General features: G+C 39.1%; 2 protein-coding genes across 16 annotated transcripts; one reads left to right on the plus strand and one right to left on the minus strand.

Annotated features, from left to right (window-relative positions):
• The first annotated feature begins 69 nt into the window (after nucleotides 1-69).
• On the plus strand, nucleotides 70-8,994 carry LOC104787309 (uncharacterized). Of its 8 annotated transcripts, none has more exons than XR_015584883.1 (21): nucleotides 70-2,779; nucleotides 3,192-3,395; nucleotides 3,891-3,995; nucleotides 4,440-4,505; nucleotides 4,585-4,749; nucleotides 4,956-5,030; nucleotides 5,155-5,306; nucleotides 5,705-5,840; nucleotides 5,923-5,992; nucleotides 6,104-6,231; nucleotides 6,351-6,407; nucleotides 6,679-6,864; nucleotides 6,955-7,047; nucleotides 7,196-7,281; nucleotides 7,367-7,433; nucleotides 7,507-7,573; nucleotides 7,660-7,796; nucleotides 7,937-8,028; nucleotides 8,100-8,166; nucleotides 8,254-8,568; nucleotides 8,652-8,994. XR_015584883.1 is itself a non-coding variant. In XM_087492179.1 (20 exons), the coding sequence occupies exons 1-20, from the start codon at nucleotides 1,532-1,534 to the stop codon at nucleotides 8,416-8,418; spliced, it is 3,366 nt and encodes a 1,121-aa protein (XP_087348305.1). In that variant the 5' UTR covers nucleotides 70-1,531; the 3' UTR covers nucleotides 8,419-8,623. The 8 variants fall into 8 exon arrangements, 2 of the variants coding, with proteins under 2 accessions (XP_087348305.1, XP_087348306.1); XR_015584888.1 differs by having other exon boundaries at nucleotides 6,351-6,397; nucleotides 7,889-8,028; XR_015584886.1 differs by having other exon boundaries at nucleotides 6,351-6,397.
• A 20-nt stretch (nucleotides 8,995-9,014) lies between these two features.
• On the minus strand, nucleotides 9,015-10,856 carry LOC104750260 (uncharacterized). Of its 8 annotated transcripts, none has more exons than XR_015584889.1 (7): nucleotides 10,439-10,843; nucleotides 10,140-10,194; nucleotides 9,967-10,041; nucleotides 9,797-9,884; nucleotides 9,619-9,700; nucleotides 9,449-9,532; nucleotides 9,015-9,362 (listed from the first exon to the last, which is right to left on the minus strand). XR_015584889.1 is itself a non-coding variant. In XM_010472031.3 (7 exons), exons 1-7 carry the CDS (start codon nucleotides 10,759-10,761, stop codon nucleotides 9,237-9,239), a joined length of 837 nt encoding a protein of 278 aa, XP_010470333.1. In that variant the 5' UTR covers nucleotides 10,762-10,856; the 3' UTR covers nucleotides 9,015-9,236. The 8 variants fall into 8 exon arrangements, 2 of the variants coding, with proteins under 2 accessions (XP_010470333.1, XP_019093863.1); XR_015584890.1 differs by having other exon boundaries at nucleotides 9,619-9,719; XM_010472031.3 differs by having other exon boundaries at nucleotides 9,793-9,884; nucleotides 10,439-10,856.
• Nucleotides 10,857-11,162: the final 306 nt, after the last annotated feature.

Genomic DNA, 11,162 nt, shown 5'->3' on the forward strand with positions numbered 1-11,162 from the left:
TACAGATTTTATTTAGTTATTTTAGAAGGGGTGAATGCAGTGGTTGGGGTGAACCAAGTATTGTTTTTTTTTTGTGCCTCAACATCAACTATTTATTATCCAAAAACATTACATCCAAATGGAAAGAAACATAAATTCCCCTCCATAGAATTACACCAAATGCAATGAGTCGATCTAGTATCACCCTGAATCACTAGGCGGATCCAACGCTAGCCAAGAACCATTGCATTTTTTTACCACAACGAGATAAATAACACACCACAACTCGGTATGAAATCATCTCTTAAACCACCTAAGAAAACCCTATGACACGAAAACAACTACTAACATAGAGAAGACCAAATCCTACACTGAAGAACAAAGCAATTCCAAGCTATTAGAACCTCATGATCTGCAAGTAGAACTTGTCCCAATAGCATCAACACCCATAGGCGCAGTATCAGAAAACTTGGTTTCTCCGACTTTCATTGTTCCGGTCCTAAGCCAAAAACGGACCATACATCCGACTGACCCGACCAAGAGACGTGAAACAAAACTAGCATGAACAGAGGCTTCTCCGAACTAACCACACAATAACCAGAATGCTAATACCTAAACATTAGAGATTGGAGCACATATTAGCATAGCTTCACCTCACGGTGCATTTTTGGATTGGCCACATCGCATCAGTCTTGTTGTCTCGCTTCTTGACTGGACTGACACCAGAAAGTTGATGAAGCTCTCGAGGAACGCCGACTTTGAGGAAGTTCTCAAATCTCGTCCACCGACGCACACAGAAATCTCCCCAACAACCGGAAAACTCTAAGGCCCGACTCAACCATTAAACTCTGGTCAGCTAGGACCTCCGACAGAAGGTTAGACACCTTGAAGCTGCAAAGAAGGCCGCCCGGAGCTGCTTTGAACCACCACCATTCTCCCGGAGAGGAGAGAGAGCCGAGATCTCTCTCTGTAGCGTTAGCTGCCGCATCATCACAAAGTCGCGGTTGAAACCTCCTTGGCACGACTAGAGAGGAAGAGATCGAGTCTCCCAACTACTAATACAACTGGAAAAAGAAGAAAAGCAGAAAAGCAGAGCCCTCTCACACCGTCAGCGAAGTCTCGGGCGGCGGAGAGGCAAACGAACCTCAGGCGGCGGCGGTTTGTAGAACTAGGGTTTTTTTGAAGAAGAAGGGTTTTAGAGGTGCAAAGAAAGGTTATACGGTGAATCAAGTATTGTTAAAAAAGAAAAAAAAAAGCCATCATCTTGAGATAAAATCAGTATCAAAAAAGAAAATCTTTAGTGATAAAAAAAAAAAGAAGGCCTGCGACGCGTATTTGGGACCGTATCTAATCACATCTCACAATGGGGGAGAAAGAAAGAAACCCTCGTCATACATATCTCTGCCCCCTTACCCCCACAGAAACAAAACCCTTTGCTTTCGTTTCGTTTCGTTTCGTTTAGCCAACAACATTTTTTTATTCCCCAAAACTTAGCTAAAACCCCCGCAGCCATTGGTTTCTCCTTCAACGCACAAGCACACAACCATCAACCATGGCGGTCGATCAACAAACTCAGATTCAACTGTCCTTCATCCTAGGCCCCGATTCTTCCCACTTCGAAACCCTAATTTCTCACCTCATGTCTTCTTCAAACGAACAGCGCTCCCACGCCGAGTCTGTCTTCAATCTCTGCAAACAAACACAACCCGACTCGCTCGCTTTGAAGCTCGTTCAATCTCTCAACTCATCTCCCAATCTCGAGCTTCGTGCTATGTCTGCTGTTTTGCTTCGGAAACAGCTCACCCGTTCTGGAGACGCCGACGACGATTCCGCTTTTATCTACCCTCGTATCGCTGAATCCACTCGTCCGACTCTCAAGTCTCTTCTCCTCGCGTCTCTCCAGCAGGAGAGTTCTAAATCTATAGCTAAGAAGGTTTGCGATACTATCTCTGAACTTGCGTCTGCGATTTTACCGGAGAATGGATGGCCCGAGTTACTTCCCTTCATGTTCCAGTGCGTTGTTGCTTCTTCGGATAACCCGAATCTCCAGGAGTACGCTTTGTTGATTTTCTCTAGATTGGCTCAGTACATTGGTGAAACGTTGGTTCCTCACCTGACTACTCTACATTCTGTGTTTTCTCAGTCTTTAAGAAACTCCACATCTGCTGATGTTAGAATCGCGGCTTTGGGTGCTGCCATTAATTTTATCCAGTGTTTGTCAGAGCCTTCCGATAGGGATATTTTTCAAGATTTGTTGCCGTTGATGATGCAGACTTTGACTGAGGCATTGAATTCTGGGCAAGAAGCTACAGCACAGGAAGCCCTGGAGCTTCTCATTGAATTGGCTGGTACCGAACCGAGGTTTCTGAGGAGACAGCTTCTCGAAGTTGTTGGTTCAATGCTTCAGATTGCCGAAGCCGAGAGTTTAGAAGAAGGAACTAGGCACTTGGCTATAGAATTTGTCATTACATTGGCTGAGGCACGAGAAAGAGCTCCCGGCATGATTAGGAAATTGCCACACTTCATTAGCAAACTCTTTAGCGTGTTGATGCACATGCTTTTGGACATTGAGGATGACCCGGCATGGCACACTGCCGAGAATGAGGATGAAGATGCTGGCGAGACCACTAATTATGGTTTTGGACAAGAATGTCTGGACAGGCTTGCTATATCTTTGGGTGGGAATACTATTCTTCCTGTTGCCTCTCAAGTTTTCTCAGCTTTCTTCGCTGCTTCTGAGTGGCAGAAGCACCATGCTGCTCTCATTGCTCTTGCCCAAATTGCTGAAGGTTGCTCTAAGGTGAGGGTTGTTTCTCTTCTGGTTTAAATGTCTACGTTACTCAAAATGACTTTGGTGGTATACTATCCTCTAAAGTAGTCATTGTTGATTTTGGTTAAATTTCTTCAGGAGAGAATATAGAACTAGTAGATTTAGTAACAAAATTGTTTTATCCTCTACTACCTTCCACTTGACATGTGTCAAATGAGAATATATCTCTTATATCTAGCCTTTCCCTTTTATTTTATGGTAATTGGCAAAATGTTCCTGTCTATTCTCTTCTATATTTTTCTTATATGTAAATGTCACCGTCGTACTTTTAACGAGTTCATTGTTGATGTACAAACTATGTTTATACCTGACTGGTGGTTATCATTTCTCTCATATGTAGAAAACGACTTTCTTCTCTGACATTATCTTGGTATCGGTGTAGGTTATGATAAAAAACCTGGAACAGGTGGTTTCTATGGTTCTGAACTCTTTTCAGCATCCCCATCCTCGTGTCCGGTGGGCAGCAATTAATGCAATTGGACAGTTGTCTACAGATGTAGGACCTGAGTTACAAACTAAATATAATCAGTCTGTTCTGCCTGCGCTTGTTGGAGCCATGGATGACTTTCAGAACCCTCGAGTCCAGGTTGGTTTTGTAAATTGCTGCTTTGGCCATTCTGTGAGCGAAAATTTGACTCATCACAATGTATTGTCTCTGGTTAACAAAAGCTAACACCTAGATTTTCAACATATGCAGCAGCGATGTATTGTGCTCATGTAAACCTAGTTGTCTTTTAGGCATTTAATAGGGCTTTTAGTTGTTGAAAAGTCTCACTTAATCTCATACCAGTGTCCCTAACTTAGAAGTAAAAGCAAATAAGAGAATCATTACAAAATGTATCCTGCACTGAAAGTTTAAGATTCTTATTGACCGCTTTCTTTCTATCTTGCTCAGTTTTCTTTTATCTTGCTCATCATTTAAACTTATTACCAAGACTGAGAAGTAGAAGCTGATAAATTTTGTTTTAAACATTGAAAGTAGGATATACTCATTGATTTTCATTTTTCATCTTGCTTATGAAGAGATGTTCTTCTCCTTTAGCTTGATTTTCTGTAATGAGGTATCCCTTTCGTGGTACAGGCCCATGCTGCTTCCGCTGTTCTTAACTTCAGTGAGAATTGCACCCCAGAAATTTTAACCCCTTATCTGGATGGAGTTATTAGCAAGCTTCTTGTACTGCTTCAGGTACGCGTCATAAATGCTCATATGATTCATGTGTTTCTTTGTCGTTGATGAAATTCCTTGAACAGAATTGCTAATTTTTATTTGTCTAGAATAAATACTACTCTTTGGAAGTTAGTAAATATGTGAAACCTAACAAGGGGTCACGCTGGTAGACTACTACAAAAGGGTTAGTGCTTGTTGGAGTTTGTTTTAGCCTTGCCAAGATTCCTTCTTACATTTCTGAAGACTGTCAACTCTCTCACATTTTTCACGTCAAGTCTATTTTTACATACTTGAGTATTACATTTGTCATTGAAGTGTTTTGGATACCTAATAATCATCAAACTAGTATATTTGTTAACCAATTTCAGCACTGGGAAATCATCTCACAGTTTTTAAGTGCAGATCTTTACTAGATGAGGGTTTGTAGGTAGTTTTCTTACCTTATATCTGGGTATAATGCAGAATCAAAAACAAATGGTGCAAGAGGGTGCTTTGACTGCTTTGGCGTCAGTTGCTGATTCTTCACAGGTGTTTATATGCTCCTCCCTAAAGGGTTTTTTTTTATAGTACAATTTGATGGTCACTGATCTAACTTGTTTTTTAACAGGAACTATTCCAAAAGTACTATGATGCTGTTATGCCTTACTTGAAAGCTATTTTGGTCAATGCAAATGATAAAGCTAATCGTATGCTTCGCGCTAAGTCAATGGAGTGCATTAGTTTGGTTGGAATGGCTGTTGGAAAGGAAAAATTTAAGGACGATGCAAAGCAGGTAAAAATATGGATGTTTCATATTCTTTTAAATCCTTGTGCCAAATGGTGATTTAGATCTCTACTTCCACTACTTGGATAAATACAATTAATTTTCATTTAAGGAAATTCCTTTTCGTGTCTTCCTAAATCAAATCCTATCTTATTAGTACCGGAAGTAATTACCGAATCAAACAGTAGCCTTAAAGTTGATTTTTTTGTGGAAAGGTCATGGACGTGCTGATGTCCTTACAAGGTTCGCAATTGGAAGCGGACGATCCAACAACAAGCTACATGTTACAGGCAAGTTTCAGAACTTCAAACCTGAATTAAAGATTTAATGTCTTTTCTGTTGTTCATCCATTGGAAGCTTAGCGGGAACGTGAATTGAAATTTCTTCTGATTGATCTAATTAATACATATGCAGGCTTGGGCTAGACTCTGCAAATGCCTTGGACAAGATTTTATTCCTTACATGAGTGTTGTTATGCCCCCTTTGCTTCAATCAGCCCAGCTCAAGCCAGATGTTATCATTTCATCTGCAGATTCAGATGCAGATATTGATGACGACGATGATAGGTATGACATGAAATATTTTCCTATTGTATACCTCAAGAATATTTATATATTGTGGAAGACGTTGCAGAAGTATAATTTTTAATTTCAAAGTTATAAGCACCCACTCTATCCATTTAACTGACAGACCTGCTAATCAATTATCAGTTCATTAGCTTTCCGTTTTATTTTCCCTCTTTATCCCTTGCTGGGACTTTCCTAGTTTCCTTTTGGTTGCATTCTACCTTTTTCCCCTGTTTCGTTTCCCATTTTAGATTAAATGTCAACGTTTGGTAAATGGAACTTGATTTGGTATGCAAGCAACCTTTTGATTGGATTCACATTTTCAGTTAAAGCATTTTACTCGAGTTGGATAGCTGTTTGTGGTATTCACTTTGATGTGGTTTTATTTCCTATTTCAGCATTGAGACCATCACTCTGGGTGACAAGAGGATAGGGATCAAAACTAGTGTGTTAGAGGAGAAAGCTACTGCCTGTAACATGCTGTGTTGCTATGCTGATGAGCTAAAAGAAGGGTTTTTCCCTTGGATTGATCAGGTATGGCCCTTGTACTCTGCTAACTTTCAGAGTACGGAGTTTCATTGGCTTTCATGGTTCTTATACTGTTTTGGAAAAACAGGTTGCTCCTATTTTAGTTCCTCTTCTCAAGTTTTATTTCCATGAAGAAGTTAGGAAGGCTGCAGTATCAGGTGTGATTCTCGAGCATCTTTGTTGTCTATGTTTTCTTGGGTTTCAGTTATCCTTCTCTGTGTTTCTACAATGAGGGCTTCAGTCACATTATCGAATTTTGTGGCGGCTAGGTATGCCGGAGCTGTTACGCTCAGCAAAACTTGCTGTGGAGAAAGGGGAATCTCAGGGTCGTAATGAATCCTATATAAAGCACTTGAGCGATTATATAATACCAGCATTGTTGGAGGCTTTGCACAAGGTTAAATTGGCTTTTTACATAATGTGCTTTGGCCTAAAGAATGATGTCTTCACTTTTATTTTTATATGAAGAATAACCTATTTATTATACTTGTTCATTTTTCTTCAACTTAACCAAAGGAGCCTGAAGTGGAGATTTGCGCAAGCATGCTGGAGTCATTAAACGAGTGTGTACAGGCTTGTAGTTTCTGACCCTGTCTTTTTGCATTAGCAGTTAGCTCAATTAGGACTTCTAACATATGCCAGGGGATTATTGTATAGAGGGTGGAAATAAATAACAGCTTTGCTTTCTTTTTCTAAGGGACCAAATGTATTCCAAATACAGAATATTCATTGCCCTCTTCTCTTTTTTCTCTTCACCCAATTGATAGAATCTTGGAAAGTAATTTTTTTTCCATTGTATGGTAGCTTGTTTTAGAAAATAATATAACCTACGTAATTGTTTCAGATTTCTGGACCCATTCTAGATGAAAGCCAGGTGAGGGGAATTGTAGATGAGACTAAGCAGGCAATAATAGCTAGTTCAACCAGACGGACAGAGAGAGAAGAGAGAACTAGGGCAGAGGACTTTGATGCAGAAGAAAGCGAGATCCTTAAAGAAGAAAATGAACAAGAAGAAGAAGTTTTTGATCAGGTATGATCCTTATTGTTTGTGTTAGGCATCAGTTCTAACAGATGATTCCAGGATATACTGATTTAACTCTCTGTCTCCCTTTTCGTGAAGATTGGTGATTTACTGGGAACGTTAATCAAAACATTCAAGACCTCTTTCCTGCCCATGTTTGATGAGCTTTCATCTTACATAACTCCCATGTTGGTAAGTTTTTTTCTTTATGCTCTCTTGACTTTTTATCTCTAAATGTTGTTGGACATTTTTTTTTTATCAAAAGATATTAATCGAAGAACGAGTGCTATAATTTGTTCACCAAATGTGATAGTGAATTTCTATGGTTTGTTCTATGCAGGGTAGTGATAGGACGACAGAGGAGAGAAGAATAGCTATTTGTATATTTGATGATGTTGCTGAGCATTGTCGTGAAGCAGCTCTTAAGTATGTTATTCTATTATCTTTTTCCCTGATCTTCTCTGACTATTAGATGTTTCAGCAACTATCTGATATATGTACTGCTATGCAGATACTATGATACATTCGTTCCTTTTCTTTTGGAAGCATGCAATGACGAGAATGCTGATGTTCGGCAGGTATGTCCTACAGTAATCTTCTTCAGTTTAACAGAGTTCGGGATCATTGAGCTTCTTTTTTTTCTCAATTCAGGCTGCTGTGTACGGAATTGGAATTTGTGCTGAGTTCGGCGGTTCTGTTTTCAGACCTCTTGTTGGAGGTAGCTTCATACATACTCTTTCGTTTCTCCATGTCTATGAGGTTCTTGTTACATTGGTGTAAATGCAAATCATGTTTTCTTTGTAGAGGCACTCTCCAGATTAGATGTTGTCATTAGACATCCTAATGCTCAGCAGTCTGAGAATGCCATGGCCTATGATAATGCTGTTTCCGCTCTCGGAAAAATATGTCAGTTCTACCGAAGCAGTATTGATGCTGGAAAGGTAAAAATATCTAAGCTTCCTCTTCTACATTCTTTATGATGGATGTTTGCACTTTTTTTTTGCCTGGTGATTAATTAACATGAGTGTAACAGCTTATCAATGAACATCGCTTTTGACGAGAGATTTGTCACTCTTACCAGATTGTTCCTGCCTGGTTAAACTGCTTGCCGATAAAAGGAGATACAATTGAGGCTAAAATTGTTCATGACCAGCTTTGCTCAATGGTGGAGAGGTAAAATTATATATATATTTTTTTGTGTTACTACTTTAGGGTTGTTATTGAAACCTGGACTCCCTGTGCAGGTCTGACCCAGATCTATTAGGACCCAATCACCAGCACCTTCCAAAAATAGTTGCAGTTTTTGCTGAGGTATAACTACACTCCGTACCAAGTTGCAACACCATGAATTGATATCAGTTTTTGTATGTCTGTTTGTAAATATTCTGGTGTGTGTAGGTCTTATGTGCAGGCGGTGCTCTGGCAACGGAGCAAACAGTGAGCAGGATGATAAATATCTTAAGACAGCTTCAACAGACATTGTCTCCATCAGCTCTCGCATCGACTTGGTCATCTCTGCAACCACAGCAACAGCTTGCACTACAGTCCATCCTCTCCTCTTAGTTCTCTTATATTCTTTTGGGAATTTGGCATGACAATGAAGATGATCCACAAAGGATCTCTCTCGAAGGTGTGTATAATGTTTAATTCTTGGCTTGCTGCTCATGAAACGGCAAATGTTAAGTAGTGCCCAGAGAAGGAGAAAGTTTTGAGGTGATCTTTTTGTGTTAAGACATTGTTGCTTAATCAAATTTTGATGGTTTTGTTATTTACGTCCAATCCATTGGTTTGCTTAGGTATCCATTGACCTCTGCCTGCAACTTCTTGATATGATCTTCAGATGCTTCGATTAGTTTGGTTCCGTAGACTAGTAGACACAAAGAGGTTAGGGTGCGAGATCATATTTTTCCTGATTCTCATTAAAGAAAACAAAATATAAGTATTTAGGTGGACGAATATAATTCGATAAAAATGTAAGCAAAATAGTATACGCATTTTGAGATTGTTAGGATATATTGGTGCCGTTTTAAGCAATTTCGAAAGTTAGTGATGTCGGGATTGTATCAACTATATTCGAGTAAAGCTTATCTAGCACAATAGCAACACGAATACAGTTAAGTTATTCAGAGAGGTTAACCAGATCCTGCAGAAGTCATGAATTCTGAGTTCAAATCATGATTGTTAGTTTATTATGATTGACATTATTTACGTACTATATGTCTATATATACATACATTATAACAATTCCACGACAAACTGTGAACAGTTTGAAGTTAAGCTAGATGAATCTACATATGCGATCGAGCCACGATTCTATATTTACGAGATGGAACGACCTTTGGTGAGCCTTTTTTGTGCCTCGATTCCTGAGAGAGAAACTGCTATGGCTCGGACAAAGGTTTCGCCAGATACTGACGCCATTCTTCTGGCATTCCCTTATTCGATCTCAGCATCCTTATAGCTGCATTTGTTAATGGTATTGCAACAATGTCATAGTCTTTTGGTTCCTGCCATTACCAACAAAATGTCTTGATTTACACGAAAACAAAGGTTTTGTTGCATATGGACTGGTAATTTGAAACTAGAGAAATACCTTTGGGACCTTGAGTAACTTCATCTGTGCTTCTTCTACTGTCTTCTGACCTTTCCTTGAGTTGCATCTTGAACATGCAGTTACCTATCTTACGTTAACAAATTAAATTGTTTATTTTTACCCATCGATCGGCAATCGATTCTACTAAGTTGGTGGTATCAACCACATACCAGATTTTGCCAAGTCCATTCTCCACCTCGAGAGATTGGTATAACATGATCAATGGTCAAGTTTTCACGGGAAGAACAATATCTATATCCCAACAAAATTTCTGTCAGCAAAAATAGTTTGATTCAGCAGAAAAGAGAAAACGGCTTGTGACTGGACACAGACAAACTACTCACTGACAAGTGTAATCGTCTCGCAGTAAAATGCTTTTACGACTAAGTGAGTTTTTCACTCTTCTTCTTTTGACAACCTGAAGCAAATGCGGAACCTGCAACAAGCGATGAATGAAGCAAGCTTCAAGCTGGTAAAAGGTTCAAAAAAAAAAACTTAAACTCATGTACTCTGCATACCCTTAATACAGCAGGTATATAGAATGAACCAGTAGGAGAACTAACAGTCTGATCATAATACTCCAGAACATCGGCCTAGACAAGGCAGGATCGAATATACAAATACCTGAATTAAGGATTCTTATGTATCAAAATATATAGGTTTACCTTGGGCTTGACGTTTTTGGTCTCACCTTATCCATGTACTCGAGACAGATTGCGCGCTTCCAGCAAACCACATTTACCGGTCTGTATATATAAAAGTTGATAGACAAAAATAACAGATTAACCACACACATTTACCGGCCTAAAGTGTCACAATCCCTAGCTACCAAATTTTAGAAGCAGCCAATAATTCAAAATTTGTAAGAGTTAATGCTTTCTTTAATTTCAATCATCAATATTAATAACAAAAAAAAAAACGAAGAATCGAGTGAAGTAACAAATCATAATAAGATAGTTTAATCGGTGACAAAACACAAAAGATTTAGACCTGTATGAAATATCAAGAACCAAGCCTCTGAAGCAAGACAGATCATCAGTCTCTAAACCATCATCAAAATCCCACTCATCGTTGTCTTCGTCAATACCAAGATTTTTCTCGGTGCTATCGAAATCTCTGGTTTTCTTTCTCTTCAAAGGAAAAGAGTAAGACGAGAAAATTCTCGCACCAAACTTGAATCGGCCTCTATTATGAACCGGAACCAAGGGAGAGCCACCACCGGCCATGTAAAAAAGGCTCTGCCGGAATTGGTCTCTCGAGGATAATCCATCGTTGCTAGAGAGAAGCTTCAGTCTCACAGAGAAATGTGCCATTTTGATTGAAGAGAAACCAAAGGGTGATCCAAAGTCTTGGATGATAATTATTATAAGCAAGAGAAATTATTTACACTATTTGGACATGAGAAGTGCCGTTAACCACAAACTGATTTCTGTAGGAAATATCATACTATTTGAAATGACGAATATAGCCTCGTATCCTTCTCACAGCCAACAACACCCGATTATCTCTACTAAAAAAAATTTCTCTTCAAATGATTAACTGTTTCCTCATTAGCCAGTTGTGCACAAACCGAATCATATGCAATGCCTAGGCATGACCACGGTTACGGTTATTATGGTTATGATTGATTAACTATTAGTTACAGTTAGAAATATTATATATGGTTACGGTTAGAAATTTTATATACGGTTAAAATGGTTACGGTTAAATACGG

Source organism: Camelina sativa, chromosome 16 (assembly GCF_030686135.1).
Source record: "Camelina sativa cultivar CO46 ecotype springtype chromosome 16, ASM3068613v1".
Lineage (NCBI taxonomy): Eukaryota > Viridiplantae > Streptophyta > Magnoliopsida > Brassicales > Brassicaceae > Camelina > Camelina sativa.